At 44.9% G+C, this 13,003-nt stretch overlaps 1 protein-coding gene across 5 annotated transcripts in view; it reads right to left on the bottom strand.

Moving 5' to 3' along the window:
* SORL1 (sortilin related receptor 1) overlaps positions 1 to 13,003 on the bottom strand; it is a 91,595-nt gene that overhangs the window by 41,962 nt on the left and 36,630 nt on the right. For all 5 annotated transcript variants that reach the window (XM_039496808.1, XM_039496809.1, XM_039496811.1 and 2 more), the window contains exons 10-17: positions 12,625 to 12,742; positions 11,985 to 12,058; positions 9,027 to 9,115; positions 6,016 to 6,194; positions 3,757 to 3,943; positions 2,239 to 2,367; positions 1,788 to 1,873; positions 8 to 180 (exon numbers count right to left, since the gene is read on the bottom strand). In XM_039496808.1, the coding sequence (XP_039352742.1) occupies positions 8 to 180; positions 1,788 to 1,873; positions 2,239 to 2,367; positions 3,757 to 3,943; positions 6,016 to 6,194; positions 9,027 to 9,115; positions 11,985 to 12,058; positions 12,625 to 12,742 (1,035 nt within the window). The remainder of the gene's footprint in view (positions 1 to 7; positions 181 to 1,787; positions 1,874 to 2,238; positions 2,368 to 3,756; positions 3,944 to 6,015; positions 6,195 to 9,026; positions 9,116 to 11,984; positions 12,059 to 12,624; positions 12,743 to 13,003) is intronic.

The raw sequence follows: 13,003 nt of genomic DNA, 5'->3' as shown, positions 1-13,003 counted from the left end.
CACTCACCTGGATAATGTCAAGCGTCACATCCGCCCAGTACAAACAGTTGTGATCATAATCAAAGTCCAGAGCCACTGCCCCTCGCAATCCAGTCAGAGGCAACTCCTCGCTGGCTCCAGAAGAGAGATCGTACCGATGGATGGAGTAGCGTGTGGCATACAGAATAAACTCATTCTCTTCTAGAGGTACAGAGAAATATTTATGTAGAAGCATTTCCCATGAGTTCCCTTGGGGATAAGGTGAACAAATGGGTCTTCTTCATTTCTGACCAAAACCACACAGTTAGGACTTTATCATAAATGAGAATCAGGCCCTTGTTTTTGAAGAGAGAAGATTTTAATTGGTGTATGTCAGTAGCCAGAGATTTCTGTAACTCACACGCAAAAGTGAGAGGAAATCATTACCGCTATTATTTATTTGGGTTGCTGGAAAAAGAGGGTGAAAATTGGAAAAGTAGGTTTTGAAATGCCTTTCTTTTATTTATAATGTTACATTTTGTCAACATTAAAAAAAATGAACCAGCTGAAAACATTTGCCCAAAAATAAATAAAGTAATTAATTAATTGTCCAAGTGCTTTCTCTGGAGCCTAAATGTGTTTAATGTTTGTGAGCCATAAAAGTGCCTAAGTCGACAGATCCCGATTGGAGTCTTTGGGGTCTAATGTAACATAAATACTTATTATGTAATACTCTGGGGACCATCCGTCTGTTTTGTACAGTACCCAGCACAACGGGGTCCTGGCCCAGGACTGGGACTCCTAGGCACAGGAGTCTGTACCAAAATCCCAAACCAGGTGAGGTTTGCTCTTGTAGAGAACATTTCATGCCTCTCTGATGACCACTCGGCCCCTCCCTAAAACACCAATCAGGCTGGGGGCTGGGGGGAGGGGAAAGAGTAGGGGATCTTGATTGACACCAAGAGAATAACTCCCATTGATTCTGGCTTGCTTTGGATCATGCGCTACCTGCTCCCTTGCAGATACCGCTCCCCCTCTCGCTCTTGCACATTAATCATGTTGCGCATGACGCTAGATTCAATTAGGGCTCTAATGAGCAGAATGCAAATTACGTTGGCAGCACATAGGCAAATGAGCTCACTGCAGGGCCCTCATGTCTGGAAAGGGAAGGGGAGGAGGCGACATCTTCGTGTGACTTGTCCGGCTCACCCCACTGAAGTGCTAAGGCATACATTTTGCCCTGCATGGGCACAGAGAGCTCGAAATGGCCGTCAGACACAGTGCGGGCAGGACGGGGAGCAGTGGCTGTATGGGGGCTCTGCAGGCTGGGTAAAGGGATGGAGAGATAGAAGTCTTGCTCTCTTTGTTCTGTTTTAATCTTATTCTACACCTATCACAGTATGAGTCAGGAAATCATGGAGGAGTTTGGTTCCCAATTATCACCTATTTTCATGTCTTCAGCTCCCCTCAGTGAGCAAAGAGTGTTCAGCATCTTGTGGAACTGAGCCCTGACTCTGACACCCAATCAAGTGGAGTTGGGGCGTCCGAACTCCATGTCGCTTAAAAGCGTAAATTCAAACCTGCTTCCATGTCAGAAACTCTCACTGACTCCAATGCGAGCAAGATTAAACCCTCAAAACCTATGTAAGGGACCCAGGAGGAAGAAATGACTTTTTACATGCTCAGACATTTCAGCTGCCGTTCCATTACCTTTCTCAGATTTCTGAGAGCCTCACGGGAACTTGTGGGGAGTTCCTAAACAGGCAGGCAAAGGAACACAGCCTTTGCTAGGAAGCCACCAGGGCGGCAGTGCTCCCACGGAGACTTACCTGCTAGAGGGCATGGCACCAGCTCCCCTTCTAGCCGCGATTCAATGTCTCCTCCTGAACAGGTGTCACCAGAGATCTTGCGGTAGCTGGAATGTATATACACAGACACATTCATTTCTTAAAGGAAAAAGCTAGCGCACACTCTCATGTGCAACCAACTGGTTCTCGTAGGATTTAGAATTCAGGGCGTCATTAAATCACATTATATTGCGTACTCCATGGGTGCATTCCCCTTAATCATTTATTAATTTGATCCTTCTTTTGATACCATTCAAATAAATTTCATAAACTTAGATTGTAAACTCCTTGGGTTAGGAACCCTCTTTTTGTTCTGTGTTTGTACAGCACCTAGCACCATGGGGTCTGACTTGGGGGCCCAAGGAGTGACAGTAATGCAAATACATAATAATAATTTGAAAAGTCAAGTTTCTTGCCCATGTGCAGTACGTACCCTCTAGTTTTTCTATACGTCGAGCCAACAGGACAAGGCACAGGTGGGGAATATGGTTTCCCAGCAAATTCAGGATCAGGGACACAAACTTCCAATGATAAGTCATCGCTCAGTTTAAAACCAAAATCACTGAGGGTAAAGGGGGGGTAAAAAGGAAATGCTATCATGTTATAGTGCTATTTTCATGTATTCTTTGCAACAGTTTTAGAAACACAAAGTATTTTGGAAGACCATTAATTGTAACATTCATATTAATAGCAATGTTTTGAAATCAGACAGCAGCTGGTATCGAAAAACCTCAAAACTTTTTACATGCATTAAGTAATTAAGCCTCACAATCACCAAATACATTAGGGCATGGGTGCCAGCACTGGACTGAGACTCCGGATACCCAACTCTGCCACAGGATTACTGGGTGACGTTGGGCAAGTCCCTGTGCCTCAGTTTCCCATCTGTACAATGGGGATACGGTAGAACCTCAGAGTTACGTACACCAGAGTTAGGAACTGACCGGTCCACCACACACCTCATTTGGAACCTGAAGTACGCAATCAGGCAGCAGCGGAGACCCCACCCACCAAATAAAGCAAATCCAGTAGAGTACTTTGATAAACATAAACTACTAAAAAAAATGGAAAGCAGCATTTTTCTTCTTCATAGCAAAGTTTCAAAGCTGTATTAAGTCAATGATCAGTTGTAAACTTTTGAAATAACTATAACGCTTTGTTCAGAGTTATGAACAACTTCCATTCCTGAGGTATTTGTAACTCCAAGGTTCTACTGTAATGATGTTTACCTCCTTTGTAATCTATGGATAAAAAGTGCTAGATAAAAGTATTATTGTTACATTATCTTAATTTTACAGATGGGTAAACCGAGGCACAGTCTGGTCAAGTGATCTGTCCAAGGTTACAAAATGAGTTAATTGCAAAACCGGAAACCAATCCTGCAATCCTTTATTCCCCTTCTGACCAGCTGTAACCAAATTCATCATTATTCCTTATTTAGGTGCCTAACAGGGAGCAGAACTCTATAAAAATCTGGCCCCTACCCAACAATTCACACATTAACGAATAACCTTTACATGTGATTGTCAAAGCAAAGCTCCTTTATCTTGACAGCTGTTTAGTTTCACTGAAGTCTAAATTAAAAATAAAATTACGTAGCAGTGCCAATCACATCCCTCTGGTTAAATGGTCTCTTAGCTTTTCTATAGTAGCTCTGTCTTTGGAAATCATCCTCATCCATTTTAAGGGAGAAGTGATGAGGTAATAATACTTTGCTTTTCTACTGCACCTTTCGAGGCTCTCAAAGTGCTTCAAAGACATGAATTAAACTTCTTACCTCCTATTAATGAAAGGATGTTTTCAGTCTATTTAGTCTGCTCTTTGCTATACAAACAGGCCATAGATACAAAGAGATAAATAAATTGGATCTGCTTGTTTGCTCACTGTTGTTAGTTATTGATATTCATAACTGAATAACAACCCAGACTAAAGGGAATTAATTGGTACTTACCATTCAAAGTCTTCTCTTGTACATGAGCAGTTGGAGACCATAACTGGTCTATCAAAATCTTCCCCATTGAAGCAAGTCGCATGAGGCGTCCTCCTTTTGAAAACGGTCTTATGCCCCAGTAAGCACTCATTACCTCGCTCATCGGAGGGTGACCACAGTTTGTAATCGTTTTCTGTGCAAGGGACGCCTATAAGAAATGATATGCTTGGGTTAAATAAAAAAAACTCACCATGACCTACATACCCAAGTCTTGAGATTTAAAAAGAGGGGGCCTGATTTTCCTCTGTCCTTGTACCGGGAGTCATCCTTTAGCCCTGTGCAGAATGGGTGTAAGCTGCTTGGGGGTGCTGAAGACGTTAACCATCTCTGGAAGCCAGTTGCTCTGCTAGCATTTTGCTCTTTGCACAGCTGCCAATAACCATACAAGGTGCAAAGCTGTGGAGAATCAGGCCTAGTGTTTTGTCTTTTCAGGAGCCTGTGTTATATCATATGAACATGCACATTCTCTGCAGCTTCTATCCCAAGAACAGCACCTCGGGCTAACCTCACTGATCCCCACATGCTCCTCCCCTCTCTCTGGGGTGCTGGGATTTCCCAATATAAAGGGCTCCCAGAAGCCCATGCAGGGGATATGAGCATACTTTGTGTGATGAAGAGCAGGCTCTTAAGCAGGGATTTATGGACTGGAAGATCTATTGCTACATGGATTTTCTGAGGCTTCGCCCTACAGAGCAGGCATGCCGGGGGAAGGCGCAATTCCCAGGTCTCAGTGCTCCAGTGGCTCTCTGCAGTTTGCAGTTGGGTTCCTCTCCACCATGCCCTGCCGAGTTCCCCAGATTCCAAGCCCAGTTTACAGGCCAGGTGCTGAGGGAAAAGAGTTGCATGTTAATATCTTTGATGCCTTGGGTTTAAAAGGGGGGGAACTGGCTAGCTCCAAGGCTTGCCAATGCAACCTTTCCACTTCCTCCATGTTAACTGCTCAGTTCTGGACAAAGTTGGCAGTGGCTGAAATCCTCTTATGGAGCCAGTTTTCCCCTCTCTTTCACACCAGGGGGACTCAGGGGTAGCTCCATAGGAATCGGTGGAGTAGGACCCACGTGCCCAGAACAAATAGAAAAAGAGACGCTATTCCAATTCAAGGCACACAGCGTAGGGAAGAGGAGAGACGTTCGGTGACAGAAGGCAATAAACGACTCCAAAGCACTGATCGCGCATTTGCGACGACTTACTTAAATGAAGTCAATCTGATCCCCGAACAGATCCATTAATAACAAAACATCAAGGGAATCAGTTATACCTTTTAGTCAGGCAAATTCCTCTGCCAAGTGTAACCGTTCTTTGATTAAACGGCTGCTGCGCAATCAAAGCTGAAATTGGTTATAAAACATTCATTGGCCTGGCTTTCAGAAGTGGGGTTGTTTTGTTGTTTTCCCTTTTTAAAATCCTTCAATTATCTGAGAGGAGATTTTAGCTAGAGAGGAAAATGTCCTTGGCTGGCATTTCCATCTAAATACTCCGTGAATGGGTATTAAGGGACACACAACCTGAGGAAGGGGAACAGTATCACTGAAGTCCCTGGCATCTGAAGGTGAGCCTCTCTTAGGGTACGTCTACACTGCAATGAAAGACCAGCGTCATGGGCCACGGCTGGCCTGGGTCAGCTGACTCACGGGACTGTAAAACTTCAGTGTAGACTTTCAGGCTTGGGCTGAAACCTGGGATTTGAGACCCCGCAAAGGGGGGTGGGTCTCAGAGCCCAGGCTCCAGCCTGAGCCCAAATGTCTACACTCCTATTTTTAGCCCTGCAGCCAAAGCCCCATGAGCCCAAGTCAACTGACCCAGGCTCTGACACTTGGTGCCAAAGGTTTTTATTGCAGTGCAGACGTACCCTTAGGCTCTGAGCCTGCAGAAATGACCGCGTGGGTGGAGCCCTCGAGCTTGGCAGAGCCCTGCTGAAGAGCTGACTTGCCTTTCAATGAAAGCAGGACTACAGCTCCTAAGTGAGTTAGGTACTTGTGAAAATGTAATCGGAGCGCTCAGATGACTAGGCTGTACTTCCGCTTTCTCGACGAACACCCACGAGTACATGAACTTTTAAAGGCCCTACTTGTCCCCAAATTAATATTCAATGGGGGAAGTTGCAGGGATCTGCTGCTTTTCAAGGAATGGATACCCGTGTGTTTGAAAAGCAAGGGGGTGGGATAAACAGACGCCGTACGTGCAAAGCTCAATGCCACAGGAGAACGCCAGGTCCCTTACCGAGCACGTCAGTGGTGTTGATCTGCAGTATCAGCCAGCTGTGGCCGTTCTCTTTATAGGAGCCGAAGATGGTGAACACGGTGCTCTTCTCCCCTGGCTCGGTGAGAAGCCCATACACAAATACCGGTTTCGCTGAGAAAGTGAACGTTTTCCAGGTCTCCCCTTCATTTGTGCTGTACCTAGCGGGGAAGAGAAAAGGACAAAACCAGGTACTTTCAAAACCTTACTATGGTCATGGTCATGACTAATAACATTTGGCTTTTCCATCCGTAGATCTCAAAGTGCTTTACAAAGAAAGATCAGTGTCATTAGCCCCCTTCTGAAGGTAGGGAAACTGAGGCACAAAGCGATGTGACTTGCTCAAGGTCAGTGATAGAGCTAGGATTAGAAGCCAGATTTCCTGATTCCAAGTCTACCGGACCACACTCATCACAAAGCAGAAACAAGCAGCTACATAATTTATCTGGACAATAGCTGGTTTTTATAGCTACCCATGCACATGGATGTCATAGGACAGTGACAGCTGCCTGCAACTATGTGGCTTGAAATTCTGTCAATGAGAAAAGCCAAAGCTCGTGAGAGTCTGTGCACAAAAGGAAGAATGTGGCAGAAGCTGATCTGTAGATGATAGTTGGTTTCCCAACACCACAGATGTGAACCAGAACATATAAAAATTCCCTGCAGGGCTCTCTGACCTTTTTCAGAGAGACTGACCCCGAAGCTGCCAAGGGACATTGGTATGAGGCAGCACTTGTGCTTCCTTGACACAACAGTGATGCTCATATCGTAGACTAAGTTTTGGGCCTTAGTTTTTGGACGCCAAAGCTACGTCAGAGGGGATGCTCCCTTTCAATGTACATCTCTGTAGCCTATTTAACTTTTGTAGGAATCCATGGTCTTAGTCGTGTTGAAACCTCTCCTGTATAAAATTTAAATTAAGCTCTTAAGTTAGTTCACTGTCAGAACAGCTGAGAGAAGCGGCCCTTCCAGTGAAAAAAGTGGGGGGGGGGGGGGAGGGAGAAATTAAGCCAAAGCATTTAATGGCATTCGGGAAAAAATAGGCTAGTCTTCTCCCACGTCTCTTTGCAGTTATCCAAAACGGTGGGCTGTAAACTGATTCTGCAAACGGTTATGCGTTCAAGTAGCCCATGCTCTAGCTGCCCCCAAGGGCTTCTGACGGACCACACACACACACACGAGCAAATGCTTGCAGGATCAGTCCCTATGCCAGTAGAGCAAGCAAAGTAATTACATGCTCAATGACCCACTTGAAGCTAATTACCCCAGACCTATAAAGCTGCAAGACAGAATCCAACCGTTGACATTAAGTGCGTTCTAACAGCATTGCTGGGCAGTGTGTGCATCTGGTGGGGGAGCGCATAAGACAATAAACATAGTTGCCATTTCCTGAAAATTGGCTGAAATGCTATTGTAAACGTCAGAACCACTGGCCAATGACCAGCTGATGCGGACGGACTCCCAGGACAGGGGCAGGGCTTAGTCAGAGGCCCCGAGGAATGGAAAAGGAAAGGGGACGAGGCTGTGACAGAGACAGCACGGAAGAGAATATATACATGGATACAAAAGAATCCCATCATGAAAATAAATGCTATCTAACCAGGCCTCAACTAGGAGGCTGCACACCAGTGGATGCTGTAGACATTTACTGGAGAGGGAGATGATGTGATGGACTAGTGTATGCCTAAACCCAGCACTGGGTGCCAGGGACTCGCCTATCTTTTTTACATAATTAGCCTGTGGAACTCATTGCCACAAGCAATAATTAAGGCCAACAGCCCAGTGGGATTAAACAAAGAAAAGAATCAGATAGTTACATGGACAACAGGAAAATTCACTTACATTAGGTGGGGGATATAAGCCTTTATGCTTCAGGGAATAAACTAACCACTAAGTGACAGGGTTAGGGAGAAACTTCCCCTCTGGGTAAAAGGTCTCTCTAATCACAAGGGAGCCATGCTGACTAGGCCAAGTGTTTGCTTGTTGTTCACATGGATCAATGAGAGATTTGATTCGTGCATCATAGTTTGCCAGGGCTCCAAATACCTTGGGATGTAGCATTCAAGGAGTAATGGTCAGGACAGGTAGGATGCTGCAGGAAGAAAGCCTGGAGCATAGTTGCCACCACTGTCAACGGTGGGTGTTAAATATTTGGGGTCTTAGGCACCCATGGAAAGGGGAGGGGAGACTGGGATTGTACAGGGGAGAAAATTGGGAATGTGTAAGATCAAAATAATTTTAAAAAATGCTTTCCTCGGTTCTATCGTAATATATAGCTCCGTCCCTGAGAAGTTGGGGACATGTGTTTAAAAAAAAAAAACCAACTCCTAAAATAATATATATATATATATATATATATCCCAGTCCAAAGTGTAGCATTGCTACAAACCCCCATACACATTCCAGTTCTATTGTCTGGGGGCTGACCCGCCCCTGCGTTGCAGCAGCATACCTCCACTGAAGTCAATGGAATTGCCCTATCACAAAATGGAAGGAGGTACTTGGAGTTAAAGCCCTGGGCTAGAGTTCAGGTGACCATGGTTCAATTTCTGGCTCTGCCACAGATCTCCTGTAGGACACTTAATTGCTCAGTGCCTCAGTTTCCCATCTGCAAAACAGGGCTAGTGCCACCTCACCTCATAGAGGCTGTGAGGATAAAGCCCCCAGTGTTGGTCATGCACACAGACACTATGCCTATAGGGTCCATATAAGCACCCAGACAAAGAGAGAACAGTGAAGAATAAGGCACAGAGCGACCACTGTACACAGACTGATATCCTGTATACCTCAGCCTATTCCTGTTCCACTAGTGAGAAGTTTCTTTATCATTTTTAGAAAGGGGCAGGGGAGGGGGTGACGGATCATAGATAGGTTAAGGGGAAATTCAAGGGGTCACTTGCTATTCTATTGTTTTTGTCGGCTTACGTCTCTTGGGAAGTCATCTGCTTCTGTCAGGCAGGTTGAAAGAAAACCCATCCACCCCAGTAACTTACTTGAGCTGGTCTGTCTCTGTGCCCTGCATTATTGCGACGAGAATGCCACCATGGTCACCCCAAGTGTAGTAATGGGGGCCGGACAGTGCCTAGGAAAAGAAACATGGACACAGGGAGCTTAATGAGAGAATGCCGAGGTGGCTTGGATGTGCGGTTATAAAGCATCACATGAACCATAACATATAACCACAAAGGCTCTCATTCATCATTAAGTGTATTCATCCCATGTTGAAGTCTAGTTGAAGCTTTGCTGAATCAGGGCTGAAATCCTTGCTATGAAACATGCTCTATAAGAACTGGGTGACTGAACCATGCTGACTTTCAGGTCTCCTGGGCTGCAGCAACAGACACTCAAGTGTTTACAGGCTGTGGTCTGGGGTCAGCTGAGAGCATAGAAGCATAGGACTGGAAGGGACCTCAAGAGGTCATCTACCAGGAGTCCGGGGCCCACTGGGAGGCCACCAAAATAGACCAGAGAGCAGGGCCAGTGTTAGTCTCACTGGGGCCCGGGGCTGAAGCCAAAGCCCGACCCCCACCACCCTGAGCTGAAGCCAAAGCCCGAGCAACTTAGCGTTGCGGGGGCCCAGACAATTTCCCTGCTTGCTACCCCCTAATATCAGTCCTGGCTTTTAATCGACTGGATATGCAGAAAAAGAGTTGTTGTGGCTCAGGTGGGCTGTGGAGTTTTTATAGCATGTTGTGGGGGACTCAGAGAGAAGAAAGTTGAGAACCCCGATATAGTCCAGTCCCCTGCACTCATGGCAGGACTAACTATTATCTAGACCGCAGCAGAGTTACTCTGAATTTGCACAGCTGTAACCAAGAGCAGAATAGGACCCTGGACCCTTATTCTCCTCTCACTTAAACTGGTGAAAATCAGGAATAACTTCACCGAAGTAAGAGGAGCCGCCCCCTGAATCTAGAGCAGTCTGTTGTGTTTGCAAACCTTGCGGTGAGCTGAGTGGAGACTGGTTGGTTTCCCAGGATTTCAGCCAATTTTGTGTTCGAGTCTGTGAGGTTTCTTCAATACTAAGAAGCCAAAGGGTGCTTGGAAACCACATGTTAAAAGGTCCAACAGCCAGTTCACACATCCATCATGAGAAGAAGCACTGTCGTGCGTCAGACCCACCCGCAGCTCTGTTTTGAAACAATATCAGCATTCTACAGACCACTGCGCAGTCCAGGCTGGAGCAGATGATTTTCACACAGCTGCTTGCCAAAACCAAGAGGCAGAAACTGAGGTCACTCTGCACAGTTGCAAACTCAAAAGTGCTCAGTCATTTCCCTTCTGCTCCCCTCTTTGCACAAAGAGGAAGATTTAAACAATCCCACTGAGTAACTCAGAAGCCAGGCTTTTGTGAACTGAAGCTCTCTCTCTTACTCATCACATTTTTACCTTGTACTTCTACATTGAGCCCTCCTTGTGCAAGGTCAAGTCAGAGCAGGAATTGCATGTGGCTGTCTTGCTTTTTAAGATCAAACACTTCCACGTCACCCCAGAAGTTCCTACGTGAAGAAACACGGCTCCCCCATTGCCTTTCCTAGGCTGCCTCTTTGATATGTACATGCTTTCAAGGACAGGGGTTCTTTGGACAAGGTTGTATCTCGGCAGTAACAAAAACAGTGGCGTATTCCCACTGTTGCCCAAACGTTAACCAAACCGCACAGCATTTACTGGGAGGAAAAGGAGGCCGCTTTATTCACAGGATTAAACAGTTTACAGATGTTGAAACACCATATTACACTAACAGCAAAATGTACAGACAGACCACAAACCATGCCACAGACCAGAACACCCAGTTAGTAAAAAACATTCAACACCCGTAAACTGAGAACAACGTCTCATTCCACTGGAAGATGCCAAGGGGCTTCTCAGCCACTCAGACAGGCAGAAAGCACTGGGTTTTCTCTGAGTTTTGTCTGCATTTTAAGATGGCAACACTCAAACATAGAAGACATATAAATAGGTACATCGAAAGCTTTAATCCAACATGTCTGATGCCTCTGAAAATCCAGATGAAAACAGCATTAAGCACAAGAGGAGAGTAAACATTATTCTCGCTTCCCCAGGTCCCCTGAATTCAGCAATCGTCAGTGATGCCCCAGTATGTGCTGCTATTATTATTTCCATTACAATAGCACCTAGAGGTGCCAACTGACTTCAGGGCTCCACTGCGCTAGGTACTGCCCCAAAGAGTTTGCAATCTAGAGAGACAAGAAAAACAGAGGAAATAATACTGTTTCTCTTTGCAGATGGGCACTGAAGTTTAATCTCTCTTGACTAAGTGACTTGCCCGAGTTTGCAAGCAAGGAGTCTGTAGCAGAGCTAAGAACTGAATGCAGATCTCTTCAGCTGGAGTGCATTGCCTTTAACACAAAGCCAAACTTTCTAACTACCCACTCTGATTGATGGTCCAACTGCATCATGCTGGTCCTGATAATCCAGCCACAGAAGGCTCTAGCTGTATGTTGTGCCAGATTTCAACTCTATATTGCTTAGTTTTGCCAATTTTTAAATGGTTTTATATTATTTTAATAAATGATGTTTTGCAAAGCTATGGTATATGTGGACATCTATGTACACAGGCATCTTTAACACACTGGGAAAATGTCTTGCAGAACCGTGCAATACAGAAGAGAAAATTGGTGCTTTCTACTGTTCCAAGCCTTTCTATGGATGAAATAACACATACTGTAGCATCTGTCAGAGTAAGTAGGACCAGGAAACATTGGTTGTACGCTCAAAGCCCTTTTTAATTCCGTTTCTAGGGTATTCAGCACATTTCAACAAAAGCTACTTGGTTTGTGCTTGGGGGTGTGAATTAAGGATGTGTCAGTCACCTTTAATACATAATGTACTGTATATAATAGTTACAGACTAATATAGCAATGCTTGCCCCACAGAGATGCCTTCTTGGCTAAACCGCCATGCAAGTTCAATGCAAATGGTATCCTTACCTCTCTCCACCTCGCTCCTGCACTGCTTGAAACGTACACGTTCGTTTTGCTTGCCATGTTCTTGCCAACCGAGCCTAAGAAATCAGAGCATCATTTTTCCTGATATTTCTTAGCAGGTTTCTTAAAACAAACTCAGCCCCCTCTGAGCTATTTTTTTATTTGTAATCAAATGAGTTGTTTTTGAGGAGTTAATTTTTCATACTATCAATGAGTTACTTTGAATAAGAAGTTTTAAAAGATGATTACAGGATTTAAAAGCAAGTAGGAAAACTACATCAAGATAAGTACGGCCAGATGAAATCGGCTCTGTTTGAAATGTTCAATAGAGCCTTCTGCAATAAAACAGTGAGTCAGATATTAGTCCCTGTATGCTTTAAAAACGCCTTCATTTTGAGAGAGGCAGGAACACACTACAAAGCGTGTAATGGGTTTCTACCTCCAGCAAGAGGGTGGTGAATTCTATATGTAGTAATAATTGTATAAGGAGTGCTGAGGACAAAGGATAGCAAAATTCATATTTTTATTGATTTTTTGTAACAAACAATGTTTTTAATAGATGTAATGGCTCCATCCTGCAACACACTGAGCGCCCGCAAGTCAATAGGAACTCACAGGATCAGGCTCTCGAGAAAAAATTTACCTGTGGCAATGATCAGTCCTGGAGCAGATTCTTTGGAGAGAATGGGCATCCTACGCAACTGGAAGTTAAGCAGCTGACTCAGTCGCTGGGCCAGATGAAGAGAGCAGCCCTTTGAAAACTGGAATAGAAAAAACACACTATGCCACATGCTATTGTAAAAGGCATTCAATGTGTCATGATCCCATGTGAGCATCTCAAAATGCTTCCCAAACCTTTGTGAATTCAACCTTCCAACACCCCCGTAAGGTAGAGAAGAAACCTTGGTAACATCTCAGCTGGACTACAGCAATGTGATGTACCTGCACATAAAGCCTTCAGCATTTCAGAAACTCCAATTGGTACAGCCCGCTGCAGTGTGTCACTTCAGCAACAGAAGGTA

This window comes from Mauremys reevesii, linkage group 12 (genome assembly GCF_016161935.1).
Source record: "Mauremys reevesii isolate NIE-2019 linkage group 12, ASM1616193v1, whole genome shotgun sequence".
Classification (NCBI taxonomy): Eukaryota; Metazoa; Chordata; order Testudines; family Geoemydidae; genus Mauremys; species Mauremys reevesii.
This window is presented reverse-complemented; position numbering and strand designations above follow the sequence as displayed.